General features: G+C 50.2%; 1 protein-coding gene across 4 annotated transcripts in view; it reads left to right on the top strand.

The window, feature by feature from the left end:
• Aifm3 (AIF family member 3) overlaps positions 1-14,640 on the top strand; it is a 19,784-nt gene extending 5,144 nt beyond the window's left edge. For 2 of the 4 annotated variants that reach the window (XM_050123010.1, XM_050123011.1), the window contains 18 exons: positions 6,674-6,887; positions 7,129-7,238; positions 7,437-7,546; positions 7,623-7,667; positions 7,798-7,894; positions 7,978-8,090; positions 8,483-8,569; positions 9,156-9,247; positions 9,336-9,466; positions 9,576-9,691; positions 9,779-9,850; positions 9,934-9,997; positions 10,379-10,455; positions 10,540-10,657; positions 11,851-11,949; positions 12,897-12,972; positions 13,441-13,545; positions 14,286-14,640. In XM_050123010.1, the coding sequence (XP_049978967.1) occupies positions 6,674-6,887; positions 7,129-7,238; positions 7,437-7,546; positions 7,623-7,667; positions 7,798-7,894; positions 7,978-8,090; positions 8,483-8,569; positions 9,156-9,247; positions 9,336-9,466; positions 9,576-9,691; positions 9,779-9,850; positions 9,934-9,997; positions 10,379-10,455; positions 10,540-10,657; positions 11,851-11,949; positions 12,897-12,972; positions 13,441-13,545; positions 14,286-14,325 (1,766 nt within the window). In that variant the 3' untranslated portion in view covers positions 14,326-14,640. Of the gene's footprint in view, positions 1-6,673; positions 6,888-7,128; positions 7,239-7,436; positions 7,547-7,622; positions 7,668-7,797; positions 7,895-7,977; positions 8,091-8,482; positions 8,570-9,155; positions 9,248-9,335; positions 9,467-9,575; positions 9,692-9,778; positions 9,851-9,933; positions 9,998-10,378; positions 10,456-10,539; positions 10,675-11,850; positions 11,950-12,896; positions 12,973-13,440; positions 13,546-14,285 lie in introns of those variants that run through there. The other 2 variants (XM_050123012.1, XR_007588844.1) reach the window with 2 other exon arrangements.
• The last annotated feature ends 525 nt before the right edge of the window (positions 14,641-15,165 follow it).

The raw sequence follows: 15,165 nt of genomic DNA, 5'->3' as shown, positions 1-15,165 counted from the left end.
TTTTTTTTTTTTTTTTTTTTTTTTTTTTTTTTTTTTTTTTTTTTTTTTTTTTTTCGAGACAGGGTTTCTCTGTGGCTTTGGAGCCTGTCCTGGCATTAGCTCTGTAGACCAGGCTGGTCTCGAACTCACAGAGATCCGCCTGCCTCTAAGCTTTGTATTTTAAAGGAAGGGAAATTGATCTTGGCTTACAGCTTGAGTGGACACATTTTAACCTGGTGAAGGTCTGGCTTTGTGGTGGTGGTGGGAACCTTCAACAGCTGGCTACATCTGTCTTTCCCTTTCCCCAGAATGTTACTGTGTTTCTTACTACTCAGAGACAATGGTAAAAGTTGGGCTTTTTAACCTCCTACCTGTGTGACCACGGCCTGATTACCCCCCCCCTCTGGTCCGCCATGTCCTTATGTAGAAAATGGGGTGGCTGTGCCGGCCTCTGAGCCTGGCATGAAGCACTCGCAGGTGTGATTGCGTTCCTTCCTCTCTGAGGTGGATTCTGGGTTACAGCCACAGGCTCAGGCTCCAGTCAGGGCTGAGGCTCAGGAAGTTTCAGGATGTGGGCATGTGTGTGGGACATGGGCATTCAGCAGCAGTCAGCAGGGGCTATGATGAGACCAGTGCACATAGAAAACTTTTTAAATTGATTTTTATTGAGCTCTACATTTTTCTCTGCTCCCCTCCCTGCCCCTCCCCTCCCCTTAAATCCTCCCCCAAAGTCCCCATGCTCTCAATTTACTCAGGAGGGTAAAGTCTTTTTCTACTTCCCCTGTAGATTAGATCTATGTAAGGCTCTCTTAGTGTCCTCATTGTTGTCTAAGTTCTCTGGGATTGTGATTTGTAGGCTGGCTTTCTTTGCTTTATGTTTAAAAACCACCTATGAGTGAGTACATGTGATAATTGTCTTTCTGTGTCTGGGTTACCTCACTCAAAATAATGTTTTCTAGCTTCATCCATTTTCCTGCAAAATTCAAGATGTCGTTTTTTTTCTGCTGTGTAGACTCCATTGTGTAAATGTACCACATTTTCCTTATCCGTTCTTCAGTTGAGGGGCATTGGGGTTGTTTCCAGGTTCTGGCTATTACAGATAATACTGCTATGAACATAGTTGAGCACATGTTCTTGTGACACAATTGAGCATCCTTTGGATATATACCCAAAAGTGGTATTGCTGGGTCTTGAAGAAGGTTGTTTCCTAATTTTCTGAGAAATTGCCACACTGACGTCCAAAGGGTTTGTACCAGCTTGCATTCCCACCAGCAATGCAGAAGTGTTCCCTTTCCCCCACAACCTCTGCAGCATAAGTTGTCATCAGTGTTTTTGAGCTTGGCTATTCTTACAGGTGTAAGATGGAATCTCAGAGTTGTTTTGATTTGCATTTCTCTGATGGCTAAGGATGTTGAACATTTCCTTAAGTGTGTCTTTCAGCCATTTTAGATTCCTCTGTTAAGAGTTCTCTGTTTTGGTCTGTACTCCATCTTTTTATTGGATTGTTTGTTTTTTCGATGACCAATTTCTTGAGTTCTTTGTATATTTTGGAGATCAGACCTCTGTCTGATGTGGGGGTTAGTGAAGATCTTTTCCCATTCTGTAGGCTGTTGTTTTGTCTTGTTGACCGTGTCCTTTGCTTTATAGAAGCTTTTCAGTTTCAGGAGGTCCCATGTATTAATTGTTTCTCTCAGTGTCTGTGCTCCTGGGGTTATATTTAGGAAGTGGTCTCCTCTGCCAGTGTGTTAAAGTGTACTTCCCATTTTCTCTTCTATAAGGTTCAGTGTGGCTGGCTTTATGTTGAGGTCGTTGATCCATTTGGACTTGAGTTTTGTGCATGGTGATAGATATGGGTCTATTTTCATTCTTCTATAGGTTGATATCCAGTTATGCCAGCACCACTTGTTAACTATGCTTTCTTTTTTCCATTTGATATTTTTTTGCTTCCTTGTCAAAAATCAGGTGTTCGAAGATGTGTGGATTAATATCTGGGTCTTCTACTTGGTTCCATTGCTCCTCCTGTCCGTTCTTATGCCAATACCAGGCTGTTTTCAGTACTGTAGCTCTGTAGTAGATTTTGAAGTCAGGAATCGTGAACATAGAACCTTTGTGCAAATTCTCCCCTTTGCTGCTCTCAGGGCTGTGTCTTAGTGTTGTCAGTATTTGTCTCCTGAGTCTCTCCTGTCGTGTTCTGGAGGGTCTTTGTTCTTGGGACAGGGTTCTCAGTGTAGCCCTGGCTGGCCCGGAACTTCCTCAGTGGACCAGGCTGCCTTTGAACTCACAAAGATCTGTCTGCCCCTTCCTCCCGATTACTGGGGTTAAAGGTACCCAACATCATGTTCTTTATTCTTCCTAAGACTTTAAGCCAGTTGCTTCCCTATGCCAGAACTGGTAGGAAGTGGTCTGAGATGATGGCTCAGTAAATAACATACCTATTACACAAGCATCAGGACCTGGGTTCGAATCCCCAGGACCCACGTGAAAACCAGATGTGGTGGTTCGTACCCCTTAGTATTGGGGGTTGGAGGAGACAGGGCATGTAGCCAGCTAGCCAGTCACTGAAGCCTGGGTTCAGAGAAAGAAGAGGAGAGATGGAAAGTGACTGATAGACACCAGCTCCTAGCCTCCACATGCACATACAGACATGTATGTACATCCCCCCATATTCCCTAAAGCACGCACACACAGACGTCTCTCCCCGTCCTGAGTGCCCACCACACACTATTAAAGCACACACACACAGACGTCTCCCCGTCCTGAGTGCCCACCACACACTAAAGCACACACACACACAAGACGTCTCCCTGTCCTGAGTGCCCATCACACACTATTAAAGCACACACAGACATCTCCCCGTCCTGAATGTCCACCACACACTATTAAAAAGAAACTAATAGGAAGTACAATTCTCTTGGTCTATCTAGCTGCCTGTTGTTTTATTTTGTTGGTTTTTCAAGCCAGGGTTTCTCTGTAGTTTTGGAGCCTGTCCTGAAACACACTCTGTAGCCCAGGCTGGCCTCGAACTCACAGATCTGCCTCTGTTTCCCGAGTGCTGGGATTAAAGACGTGCACCACCACAGTCTGGCCTATCTCCCTTTTATTAGGCATTTGCTTTTTACCATGTCTGCCAGGAAGCTCAAATCTAGTTGACAGATCTCTATTGCCAGGGCTTATGTGTGTAGCTCAGTAGCAGAGTGAGTGTTGAATGTGTGAGGGGCCCTGGTTCAATCCCTGGCACAAAAACCAAAACAAAACAAATAAAAGACCTGGAAACCACTACTGCGGTTTCAAAAATGGAATTTTTGTTCTTGTTACATACATCATCAGCAAATGGGCAGGTGCCCTTCATTCCTCCCTAGCCCCCCTTTAAACAGGGTCTCACATGATAACCCAGGCTCACCTGGCATTCACTATGAAGCTGAGGCTAGCCAAGAGCTCGTGACAGTTTTCTACCTCAGGCTCCCAAGTGCTGCAATTACAGATGTCAGTCACTACTCTGGATAGGTGTTAGTCACTACTCCTGGCAGTATATCCCTCTCCTGTGATGATGGAGACAGCTAAGTGTGACCCTATCAATGGTCCCCGCCATAGCCTGGCCTCTCATCTTGTGAATCAAGTATCTTGAGGCCCAGGAGGCAATGACTGTCTGGGGGGGCTGATGGCTCATGGGATTGGGGTTACCTGGCTCTGTGGGTAAGCAGAGTCCTCCACCTAGCCTTCCATTTGCTGCTTCTCCTGACTTAATGGCTTCCCAGGAGAATGCCAGTGAGCATGCTTTGGAGCTTTCTGGAAAGAGGAAAGACTAACAGCCTGGCTTGGAGGCTCTCTGCACCCCTGCCAGGCTGTTCCTGTGGACTCCCACAGCTCTCACGGCCTTATGTCAGCTGAGCCTGACATATTTTTCTTCTTAATTCTTCCAAAAACATTCTAACACCATTACATAAAGTGTGTTAGTCTCCACCCCGCGTGACAGCCTCTGCAGTGTGGCTGTGTCCTCTCTACCATGTCCAGTCTGCTGTTTGCCTCTGTCCCCTGCAATAGCTGGGCCTGAGTGGGAGGCTGGGATGCTTGGATGTGGAGGGGGACTTGACCCAGCATGCAAAGATTAAGGACCCATTCAGGGCCTACAGAGCCAGAGGATGAAACCATGGGAACTGTACTTGAATGTGAGCGAGCCACTGTTGGAGGATGGGGGTCCTGGGCTCAGCAGCCGGGCTGGTCCTTGTAACCTTTGTTTCTGGGGTGTCAGGTCTGAGGTCAGGGGTTCAGAGGTAAAAGCAGAAAAGAAACCTTTGATGCCTGGGGGGCTGAAAAGAGGAGCCACCTGCTCCCGCCATAGCTCATGCTGTGCCAGGGGTTTAGCTTCCTCCTCCCCGGCCTCCTCCCTACTGTAACAGCCCAGGAGACCGGATTATGGCTGCTCAAAATTCTGTTTATTGTTCCCTTGTAATTAAAAAAAAATACCCCAGGCATTTCATGGGGATTTCGGGAAGTGCAGAAAAGTTTAAAGAAGAAAACGCCTGTCTACCGCTACCTCCTCCTGCTGTCCTGGTGTAGGCCCCACAGATACTGTACAGTCTCTGCGTGCTAGCCATGGGCCTGTTTCTCTGGGCTGCCATACATACCCTCAGTGGCTTCACTGTCAGGGCTCCAGACCCTGTCCACAGAGACATCAACCACTTGGGGTCTGGTAAATGCTGAATGAATTCCAAACCAATGGACGTAGCTATAGAACGAAGTTGAAGGGCTACACACAGAGAAACCCTGTCTTGAAAAACCAAAACAAAAGTTGAAGTCCATGCAATGGTGGCGCACATCTTTAATCCAGCACTCGGGAGGCAGAGGCAGGCAGATCTCTGAGTTTGAGGCTGTCCAGGTCTATAGAGTGAATTTCAGGACAGCCAGGACTACACAAAGAAACCCAGTCTCAACAAAACAAGAGAGAGAGAGAGAGAGAGAGAGAGAGAGAGAGAGAGAGAGAGAGAGAGAGAGAGAGAGATGAAAATTGAAACTGGGGCTGGAGAGATGGCTGCTCTCCTAGAAGAACCAGGTTTGATTCCCACACGGCAGCTCCTAACTGGGTGTGACTCCAGATCTAGGAGAATCTATTGCCCTCTTCTGGTCTCTGTGACTACCAGGCTCACACATGGTGCCTAGACATACATGCAGGTAAAACACCCATATACATAAGTAATTTTAAAGCATATATAAGGGACTGAAGAGGTGGCCAGCACTGGCTGCTCTTCCAGAGGATCCAGGTTCAGTCCCCAGCATTCACATGGCAGATTGTCTCTGTAGTCACGTGGGATCCAATGCCTTCTTCTGCTATGCAGACAAACACATACATAAAACATCCACATACATAAGTAAATAATTATTTTAAAACTTTTAGAGCTAAAGAAGTTGAAATCATATCCTGTACTTTACCTCGCTTTTTGGTATTAAGGACGTTGATTCTAGGTTTCACCTCTGCCAAGTCATTCTGCCGCTAAGGCGTGCCGTGCCTTGAGTACACTTCCCCTGCAGGGCGGATTCAACTCATTCTGTGTCTGAGGGGGACCTTAAATTCCTGACCCTCCTATCTTCACCTGCTAGGTATCGGGATCACAGGTGTACACTACTCTGCTTTGTTCTGGCTTTTAAACAATTGATTTATTGTTCTTACTCTTGTCACTGCAGTTCTGAGGACAGAGCCTGTGCGTGCTTCACAAGCTCTGTCCACTATGCAATAGACACTGTTTCCTTTTAGATTTATTTCTACTATTCTCTGTGTCTAAGTGTTTTGCCTGCGTGTACATCTTTGCACCACATTCGTGCCTGGTGCCTGAGGAGGTGGTGAGCCTCCATGTGGGCACTGGGAATTGAACCCAGGTCCCATGCAGCAGCAAGAAATGCTCTTAACACTGAGCCAACTCTCCAGCCCTAGGCAGTCATTTTTTTATTTTTAATTTTGAAAAGAATACACTTTCTAACCTGGAATAGTTAGTATCTACCTGTGATTATACCGCTTGAGAGGAAACAGGAGGATCAAGAATTCAATGGTGTCGTCAGCGATATATAGAATATGAGGCTATGGTATATAGTCCAGCTATATGAGACTGTCTAAAAAATAAACAAAACCCTAAAACATGGCAAAACATATTCAAAGCTAATGGGAAAGTTCCAAGGACTGTGATTCCTGTCCCCACCCCTGCCCTTCTTGTTTTTTGATGTGGGTCTCACTTTGTTCTCTAGCCTGGTCTGGGACTCATAAAAGTCCTGTTCAGCCTCTGAAGTGCCATCACTACCAGTGTGAGCCACTGTCCCCAGTGAACTCTGCTTCTCCTTGCCCAGATACACTAGCTGTGAACTGAGCTGCAAGTGTGTCTTCAAGCAGTGACGTCGTCTTTGCCCATCTTCAGATACATGAGTGAGGCATGCAGGTTCTTTCCTCCCGGTTCCTGGAGGAAACGGCTCTGGTATGAAGAGCTGTGTTCTAGGACTCCTTCACTAGTTTTGTCATTGGAAAAACAGAAGTTTCTGGGCTGGCTGTAGCTCGGTGTGGAGTGCTAGCCTGGCCTGAGTCTCTGGGGTCTTCACCAAGAAAACATAGAAAAGGGAATTGAAGTCAGCTTATCTCTTGCTGGCCACTGCTTGACCTGTGGGCTGGGAACAGAGCTGGTCCAGTTAGGGCTCATGGCTGCTTTGTCCACAGTGGAACTCAAGATTGAAGTGGTGCTGCCAGAGAAAGAGCGGGGCAAGGAGGAGCTGTCTGCCAGCGGAAAGGGCAGTCCCCGGGCTTACCAGGGCAATGGCACAGCACGCCACTTCCATGCCGAAGAGCGCCTGCCCACCACGCAGCCCTACCCCAGCCCCCAGGACTGTGTGGAGGCTACTGTCTGTCATGTCAAGGACCTCGAGAATGGCCAGTGGGTGCTGGGCTGCGAGGGTGGTGGCAGGGCCTGAGGTGGAGGGCATGGGAGAGGCCACACATGAGGGGTCGGGCTGAAGCCGTGGTCTGAAATGGACTGTGGCTCTTGACACCCTGGGTGCAGCCTTTTTGCTTCTGCCACTCTGGGTATGCCAAAGACTGGACCCTGGGAGGAGGTGCTTACAGGAGGAGGTGACTGGCTTCTGGCTTGACCTCTAACTGAACACAACTCCTCCCAGGATGCGGGAAGTGGAGCTGGGCTGGGGGAAGGTGTTGCTGGTGAAGGACAATGGGGAATTCCACGCCCTGGGCCATAAGTGTCCCCACTATGGAGCACCTCTGGTTAAAGGTGAGCAAAGGCGGTGTACCTGGGAGATGGGATACGACCATCCATGCCTATATAGGGATTCTTGCAGGCCCCAGGACCCTCATCCATTTGTGGAATCTCCTGGGCTGGGGAGAGATTCAGTAGGATCCAGTACCCATGGAGCCTGAGAGAACAGTCTCTGGGCATGGCTCTAGCCTGGTATTCATTTGCCTCTTCTAGGTGTTCTGTCCCGGGGACGTGTGCGCTGCCCCTGGCATGGTGCCTGCTTCAACATCAGTACTGGGGACCTAGAGGACTTCCCAGGCCTGGACAGTCTGCATAAGTTCCAGGTAGGGTGGGAGCCTGTGGCGTGGGGTCAGGACTGAAGCGTCTGAGTTTGGTGCTGACGCTGTGCTGTCCTCCCAGGTGAAGATCGAGAAGGAGAAGGTGACTGTTCGGGCAAGCAAGCAGGTACAGGGTGACTCAGGGTTGATGGAAGGGTTTGGATAGGTCGGTGTGGAATGGGATGAGGGATTGCAGGGTGGAGATGAGGCTGGGCTGGAGCTTCAGGAACCAAGCTTCCCCCTCCCACCACTCCCAGGCCCTGCAGCTGCAGCGAAGGACAAAGGTGATGGCCAAGTGTATCTCTCCAAGTGCTGGCCACAGCAGTAGCACCAATGTGCTCATAGTGGGTGCAGGTTGGTGTTGGGGGTGATAAAGGAGAGGGGAAGCGTGGAGGGGGGAAGAGCCCTTGGCCTTGGCCTATGGTCCTGTCCCTCAGGTGCTGCTGGCCTGGTGTGTGCAGAGACACTGAGGCAAGAGGGCTTCTCAGACCGGATCGTCCTTTGCACACTGGATCGACATCTGCCCTATGACCGGGCCAAGCTCAGCAAGGTGGGAGTGGGGCAGTACCTGGACCCTTATTCCTCCAGGGCCCTGTCGCATCCATATAGAGCCTTGCCTGGCACTAATTGGAGGTCAAGCTGACTGTTTGCTCTGGTCTCCCAGGCTTGTCTGTGGTGCTCCTGAGAGATCTGGGTTTGTTGAGTTCTGTCTTATAGCCCCCATGTGACCCAGAGTGAGCTCACCCTCCCTGGGCTCTGTGTCCTCTATTGCACTTGGGAGGCAAAGGCAGGTAGATCTCTGTGAGTTTGATCTACTTAGCTAGTTCCGGGCCAGCCAGAGCTACAAACTGAGACCCTGTCTCAATAAAATAAATAAGTAAGTAAGTAAAAAGGAAATGGAGTGGTTATCATCTGGACTTGACTCGTGACCGTGTTCCCCAGTCCCTGGACGCGCAGCCTGAACAGCTGGCCCTGAGGCCTAAGGAGTTCTTCCGGGCCTATGGTATCGAGATGCTCACTGAAGCCCAGGTATGAGGGGAGGGTGGAAACTGGCAAAGAGAAAGCTTCACTGGTTGGCGCACACCTTTAATCCCAGCACTTAGGAGGCAGAGGCAGGTGGATCTCTGAGAATTCAAGGCCAGCCTGGTCTACAGAGCGAGTTCCAAGACAGCCAGGGGTACACAGAGAAACCCTGTCTTGAAAAAAAAAAACAAAAAACAAAAACTAACAATGACAACAACAACAAACAAACAAAAAAAAAAAAAAGAGGAGAGGAAAGAGCTTCAAGGGAACCAGAAATGACATGAGGCCACATGTACCCCTGGGGTGTATGATTGCTCAGCCCTTTGTCCAGGCCTGGGACTAGCACTGAGCCTAGGGGAGATGGTTTGACCCCAGTTTAGACAAGAGAGCCTGGTGGAACTTGGAAGTGTAGAGACAGCTTTGAGGGGTTAGTGGATGCCTGGAACTTAAATAAAGGAGCCCAGACTGGGGGACTGCCCTGCGATTGCTGCCCAGGAGCCCAACTTCTGGGTTTAGGGGATCTTGGAACTCAGAAGTGAGCAGCAAGGCCCAGGCCTGTGGCAAGGTCTCCCTCTGCTCATGGGGGTTACAGGTGGTCACAGTGGATGTGAGAAATAAGAAGGCTGTGTTCAAGGATGGCTTCAAGCTGGAGTATAGCAAGCTGCTGCTGGCACCAGGAAGCAGGTGGGTGGATATCTCCTGCCTTTACCAGACACTTGGTAGCTGGGCATCAGCCAGGATGGGAGGCTGTCACTAATACCCCAAATCTTAGCCCTAAGACCCTGAACTGCAAAGGCAAAGACGTGGAGAATGTGTTCACTATCCGCACCCCCGAGGATGCCAATCGCGTGGTGCGGCTCGCCCGTGGCCGCAACGCTGTTGTGGTGGGAGCGGGCTTCCTGGGTGAGTAGCTTCAAGGGATGTGTGTGGTGCTTAACCACCATGGCCAGTCCCCTGTATGTGCTGGTCCTCGGTGTCAGAGCCAGCCTTGCCACCCCTGCCCATCACCCAGGGATGGAGGTGGCTGCCTATCTGACTGAGAAGGCCCACTCCGTGTCTGTGGTGGAGCTGGAGGAGACACCCTTCCGGAGGTTCCTAGGGGAACGTGTTGGTCGTGCCCTTATGAAGGTGAGCCTGGCCTGTGGACCCTGATTGACTAGCCTAGCCCCAGGCCATAGTCTCACCCACGGCCACTGTGCCTACTTGCTTGTACAGATGTTTGAAAACAACCGGGTGAAGTTCTATATGCAGACAGAGGTGCTGGAGCTGCGGGCTCAGGAGGGCAAGGTGGGCTTTTCTCTCTGCTGGTCTCTGTGTCTCTCCTGGGCTCAGGGATTGTGCCCGTTTGCTCAGCCACTCCCTCCCCACAGCTGCAGGAGGTGGTGCTGAAGAGTAGCAAGGTTCTGCGGGCAGATGTCTGTGTGGTCGGCATTGGTGAGTAGACAGGCAGGCGCTAGTGAACAGAGCTGCCCATACACACTTTCAAGTGACCTTGGACCCTTATGTGAGCCTCAATTTCTACATCTGTAAAATGAGATCCCAGGGGTACCCACTTTACAGGACCCTTGGGAAAGATGTGAACCTGGCTTAGCCCAGGCCTCACGGAGCAGGTGACTGCTACCAACTGATACCTAGGACACAGATAAGCCTCCGATTGGTTCTTGTGCCAGCTGACATAGTAGTTTGGGGAAGAGCCAAGCTGGACGATGGCTTGTGGATCCCCATCAGGGAGTGCTATACCACATATTGGGGCAGACAGCTCCTGGGACTAAATGCTAAGGAGCAGAGTGTGGATGCATGGCTTCTGTCTGTTAGGTGCGGTGCCTGCCACGGGCTTCCTGAGGCAGAGTGGCATTGGTCTGGATTCCCGAGGTTTCATCCCAGTCAACAAGGTGGGCAGGATGCTGGGTGGGGCGTGGCTGGAGGCCCACATCAGCTCCTGTAGCACCCACCGAGCCCTGACCCTCTCCCCACAGATGATGCAGACCAACGTCCCAGGCGTGTTTGCTGCTGGCGATGCCGTGACCTTTCCTCTTGCCTGGAGGAACAATCGGAAAGTGAACATCCCACACTGGCAGATGGCTCATGCCCAGGGTATGGCCAGCCCTGAGGCAAGTTAAGGGCTGGAAGGCCATCCTAGGGTCTCGGCCACCTTCCGGCCCATTTCCCAGTCATTGATTTGGGGTCTTAAGTTCAAGGCTAGGTAGTGGCTTGTTAATGAGCCCCATCCAGTGATCAGTGCACAGAGTGGCCCCTCTGCAGAAACCCTCTGTATACCATTTAGCTGGGCAAAGCCCTCTGCAATCGTGTGTCCTCTCCTTTTTTGTTCTTAGGGTCATGTATTTGGCAGGATTTTCCCTTGACCAGAAACTACCACAGAGGGTTCGAGAAAGGGTCTGTTTAGTAGGCTGGCTTCTCACTCAAGGCCTGTCTCTCCTCACCACTGTAATCTCTGTGCACTCAGTTGCTTTATGAATCCCCAGAGGCAGCTGTATAGCCCAGGCTCATCTGGGTTTATGGAACCGTCTCTGAGAACATTTGGTAGCCACCAGGTTTCCTGAGCCTCATGGATTATATCCACCTGGTTGTCATCCCTAAGATGCAGATAGCAGTGTGTTAACCATTGCAAGGCCTTATAAAAGACCTCCAGATTTCTAGTCTTGGACAGGGGATTTGCTCCATACATCTGTCTTCCTTTTATTCTTCCTTCATCATTATCTGGAAGACTGATAATAATGGTATCTCCCCCCGCCCCCTAGTATCTGTTTAAATTCAAGGTCTAAAGTTGTGGCTAGAGAATAGGAAACCAAAGGCTACTCCTTGGCCAAATATAATTAGGACTTAGGGCTGTCCTGAGCTTAAGTGTATCTATCCAGTTATGAGTTCAGGTGGAGCTTCAGAAGTGGAAAGCCACCTGTGCTAACTCCTCAGGCCCCATGTGGGCTGCCATTTCTCCTTCTGGCCTTTGTGCTCCAGTGTCATTGTCCCTCGTTAGATATGTCTGATTAGTTTTCTGTGTACACAGTTGTGAAGTAGTTCACAACCCTAGTAGGCCCTTCAGATGCTCAACACATCAAAGAGGAGCAATGTAAGTGGATCTCTTGGGGTCCGGGTTCCCTCGGTACCAGTTAACTGCATCAAAGGTGGGCTGTAGGTTGAACATGGTGCCTACATGTTTGGGGAGTCCTGGACGACAACCTGTCAAGGGTCCCCAGAGTGGGCTGAGGGCAGACAGTGTTGGGGTGGCAAGGGAAAGGGTTGGGCTCTAACCACCTTGGGTCTTTCAGGGCGGGTAGCAGCTCAGAACATGCTGGCACAGGAGGCGGAGATCAACACGGTGCCCTATCTGTGGACTGCCATGTTTGGCAAGAGCCTCCGCTATGCGGGTAACTAAAAGTCTGTAGAGGGTAGCTGAAATCCATAACAGGGATAGGGATTAGCCTGCAGTGCTCGGGGTAGGGCCTGAAGGTCTTTTGGGATTAGGTGTAGGTTTGGGTGCAGTATGCACTAAGAACCGGCAAACAAGCTGACGCACTGCAGGTGTGGCTGTGTGCCATAACCCCAGCAGTCTGACTGTTAAAATGGAAGATCAGGATTGGAGGACAATTTGGGCTAAATGTTGAGACTTAGGTGGCGGGCTAGGAACTACTCCGGAGAAGAGGGTTGGTGAGATGGCTCAGTGGGTAAGGGTTCTTGCTGCCAAGCTCACGATCTGAGTTTGATTCCTAGGACCTAAAAAGTGGAAGGAGAGAATCAATTCCTGCAAGTTGTCTTCTGACCTCTACATATGCATGCACATGCACACACACACACACACACACACACACACACACACACACACAAATGTAGTTTTAAAAAAAGAGTAGGACCGTGCTGGAGAGATGGCTCAGTGGTTAAGAGCACTGGCTGTTTTTCCAGAGGTCCTGAGTTCAATTCCCAGCAACCACATGATGGCTCATGACCATCTGTAATGAGATCTGGCACCCTCTTCTGGTGTGTGTGCAGGCAGAGCACTGAGAATACTGTATACATAATAAATAAATAAATCTCAAAAAAAAAAAAGAGTAGGATCCAGAAAATGGTGGCAAATGACCTCAGGTCAAGCACTTAGGAGGGAGAAGCAGCTGGATCTCTGAGATTGAGGCCAGCCTCGTCTACAGAGTGAGTTCCAGGACAGCCAGGGCTGCACAGAGAAACTCTGTCTAGGAAAACCAAGACAGATAAGAGAGGGCAAGGGGGAGACAGGAGTAGGGGGGTTGTTGAGAGGGCAGAGTAGGGAGCCTATGAAGACTCCCCTTCCCCAATTTACATGGGTACCCTCTCCCTTCCACAGGCTACGGAGAAGGCTTCGATGATGTCATCATTCAGGGGGATCTGGAAGAGCTGAAGTTTGTGGCTTTTTACACCAAGTGAGAGAAATGGGCTACCATGGGAGTGTGATGCAGCGGGAGTGCTATTGGGAATGGATGGCCATAGTGCTCCCAAAGCAGGAGGGGCTTGGCTAAAGGGAAGTGAAGGGCAGAGGGGTAGCTGAGCAGGCAACATCGCAAAGATGAGGAGGCAGTAATAACCCTTCCACCATCAAACAATATTGTGTCTTCTGGATAGTTCTTTGGGTAAGTGTTGAAACCGAGGTGGGTTCTACAACTAGGACAGGTATACTGGTAGAGAAGGGGTGATGCTAAGGCTAGGCCCATCTCTGCACTGTGCCAAGGGCTGGAACTTCCAGAGCTTTCTCATGCAGCTGACAGTAGTAGGACCAGGAACATCTGTTTTCCTGGACAAGAGCTTCCCAGTGCCCCAGGTGGACAGAAGAGTATTGGGATCTTCAAGGACTATCCTAGTGGTCCTCAGGCTCAGGCTCCTTCTCTCTATAGAGGTGACGAAGTGATTGCTGTGGCCAGCATGAACTACGATCCCATTGTATCCAAGGTGGCTGAGGTGCTGGCCTCAGGTCGAGCCATCCGGAAGCGGGAAGTGGAGTGAGTGCGGGTGTGGGAGGTCTTCGGGTGTCCTGGGTAGGGCCTACTCAAGCTCCCATGGCAGCCTATTGCTCCCACAGTCCTGTAGACTTAGTTTCCATGGCTCCTGGGCAGGCTTTAGCAGCAGATGTGATTACAAGAGCAGAAGGGAAACAGGTGTGTGCCCCAGAGTAGAGCCAGTGCTGAGGGATGGAGCCCAAGCCGGTGGCTCGTGACCAGTATGATTTTGTACTAAGCCTGGGAGGGGAAACAGCTAGTTTTGCCCTGGATATGTCCTACACAGAGATTTGGGGGCTGTGTGATGTCTGGGAGGCACTGAACATTAGCCATTACTGTCTCCCAGCACAGTGCCAATGAGAGTCCCCTGTAGCTTGACGGTGTACAGGAACTAGGGACAGGCCAAGGGTTACTGAGGCTGTCTGACAGGGGTAGATCCTAGGGTGGAAACATCACAAGACCCAGAGTAGACCTGCTAAATGACATGCTTTCTTTGGCCTTCTGTTTTTCCCTCTTGCCTTCGCAAAGGTTGTTTATGCTGCACAGCAAGTACGTGTGTTCTCGTCTTTCCCTTTCTTCTGAGCCTTTCTTTCCCCAGCCCAATTATCAAACCCTCCTGCCCTGCCCAAGTCCATTTCCCTGCTGGGCGCTAGGCTGTGACACACAGCAGTCCCCTGCTCATGGTGCCTAGAATGGGGCACCTACCCTCTTCTGCCCGACTCATTGTCTCCTCATTCCTGCAGAACCGGCGACATGTCTTGGCTCACAGGGAAAGGATCCTGAGCTCTCCTGCGATGGACTTGGGCAGGCCTCCAGGGCACCAAGGTCAGAGATCGCATCCTGGGAGCAAGTGCCAATCTCCAATTTCCCAGGATCCCCCAGGGTGGAATCTGAGTCCTCCCATGGCCTGCCTTCAACTGTCTGCCTCCCCTCCAGAGAGGCTCCTGCTGCCTCTAGAAGATGGTCCATCCAAGGCCTCAGCTGTCATCGACAGCTGGTTTTAGAGGCACAACAGGCTCTGCCTGTTTCCTCTCTCAGGACTGTCTTCCCAGCAAGACCCTGCAACATGACCTTGAAATTAAAACACGTGTACCTGCAGATCTGTGTCCCAGTGTAATTGGGCCAACACTTGAGGGAGAGCTAGGTATGGTGTGTCATACCTGTAACAGCAGAAGTCTGAGTCCATACTGAGCTACATGAGATCTTGTTTTGTTTTCAAGAAGCCAGAGGCAGCTTTCATATTTGCCCACTTAAGAAAGACAGAAGCTGGGACCTGAGGCAGACTCCATGCTCCTCACAGCAATCCGAGCTGTTTTACTACCATTATTAAATCACCTCATTAGCCGGGCGGTGGTGGCACACGCCTTTAATCCCAGCACTTGGGAGGCAGAGTCAGGCGGATCTCTGTGAGTTCGAGACCAGCCTGGTCTACAAGAGCTAGTTCCAGGACAGGCTCCAAAACCACAGAGAAACCCTGTCTCGAAAAACCAAAAAAAAAAAAAAAGAAAAAGAAAAAAGAAAAAAAAATCACCTCATTGTTATATACTCAGAAATAAAAATACTCAGCTGGATTACAGTAGCCCCTCAAAAACTTGCCCAGTCCTACTCCGTATTTCTCAATGA

Source organism: Alexandromys fortis, unplaced genomic scaffold (genome assembly GCF_014885135.2).
Source record: "Alexandromys fortis isolate MF-2015 unplaced genomic scaffold, M_Fortis_MF-2015_v1.1 scaffold_219, whole genome shotgun sequence".
NCBI classification, from domain to species: Eukaryota; Metazoa; Chordata; class Mammalia; order Rodentia; family Cricetidae; genus Alexandromys; species Alexandromys fortis.
Note: the sequence above shows the minus strand (reverse complement) of the source record. Positions and strands in the feature narration are given on the sequence as shown.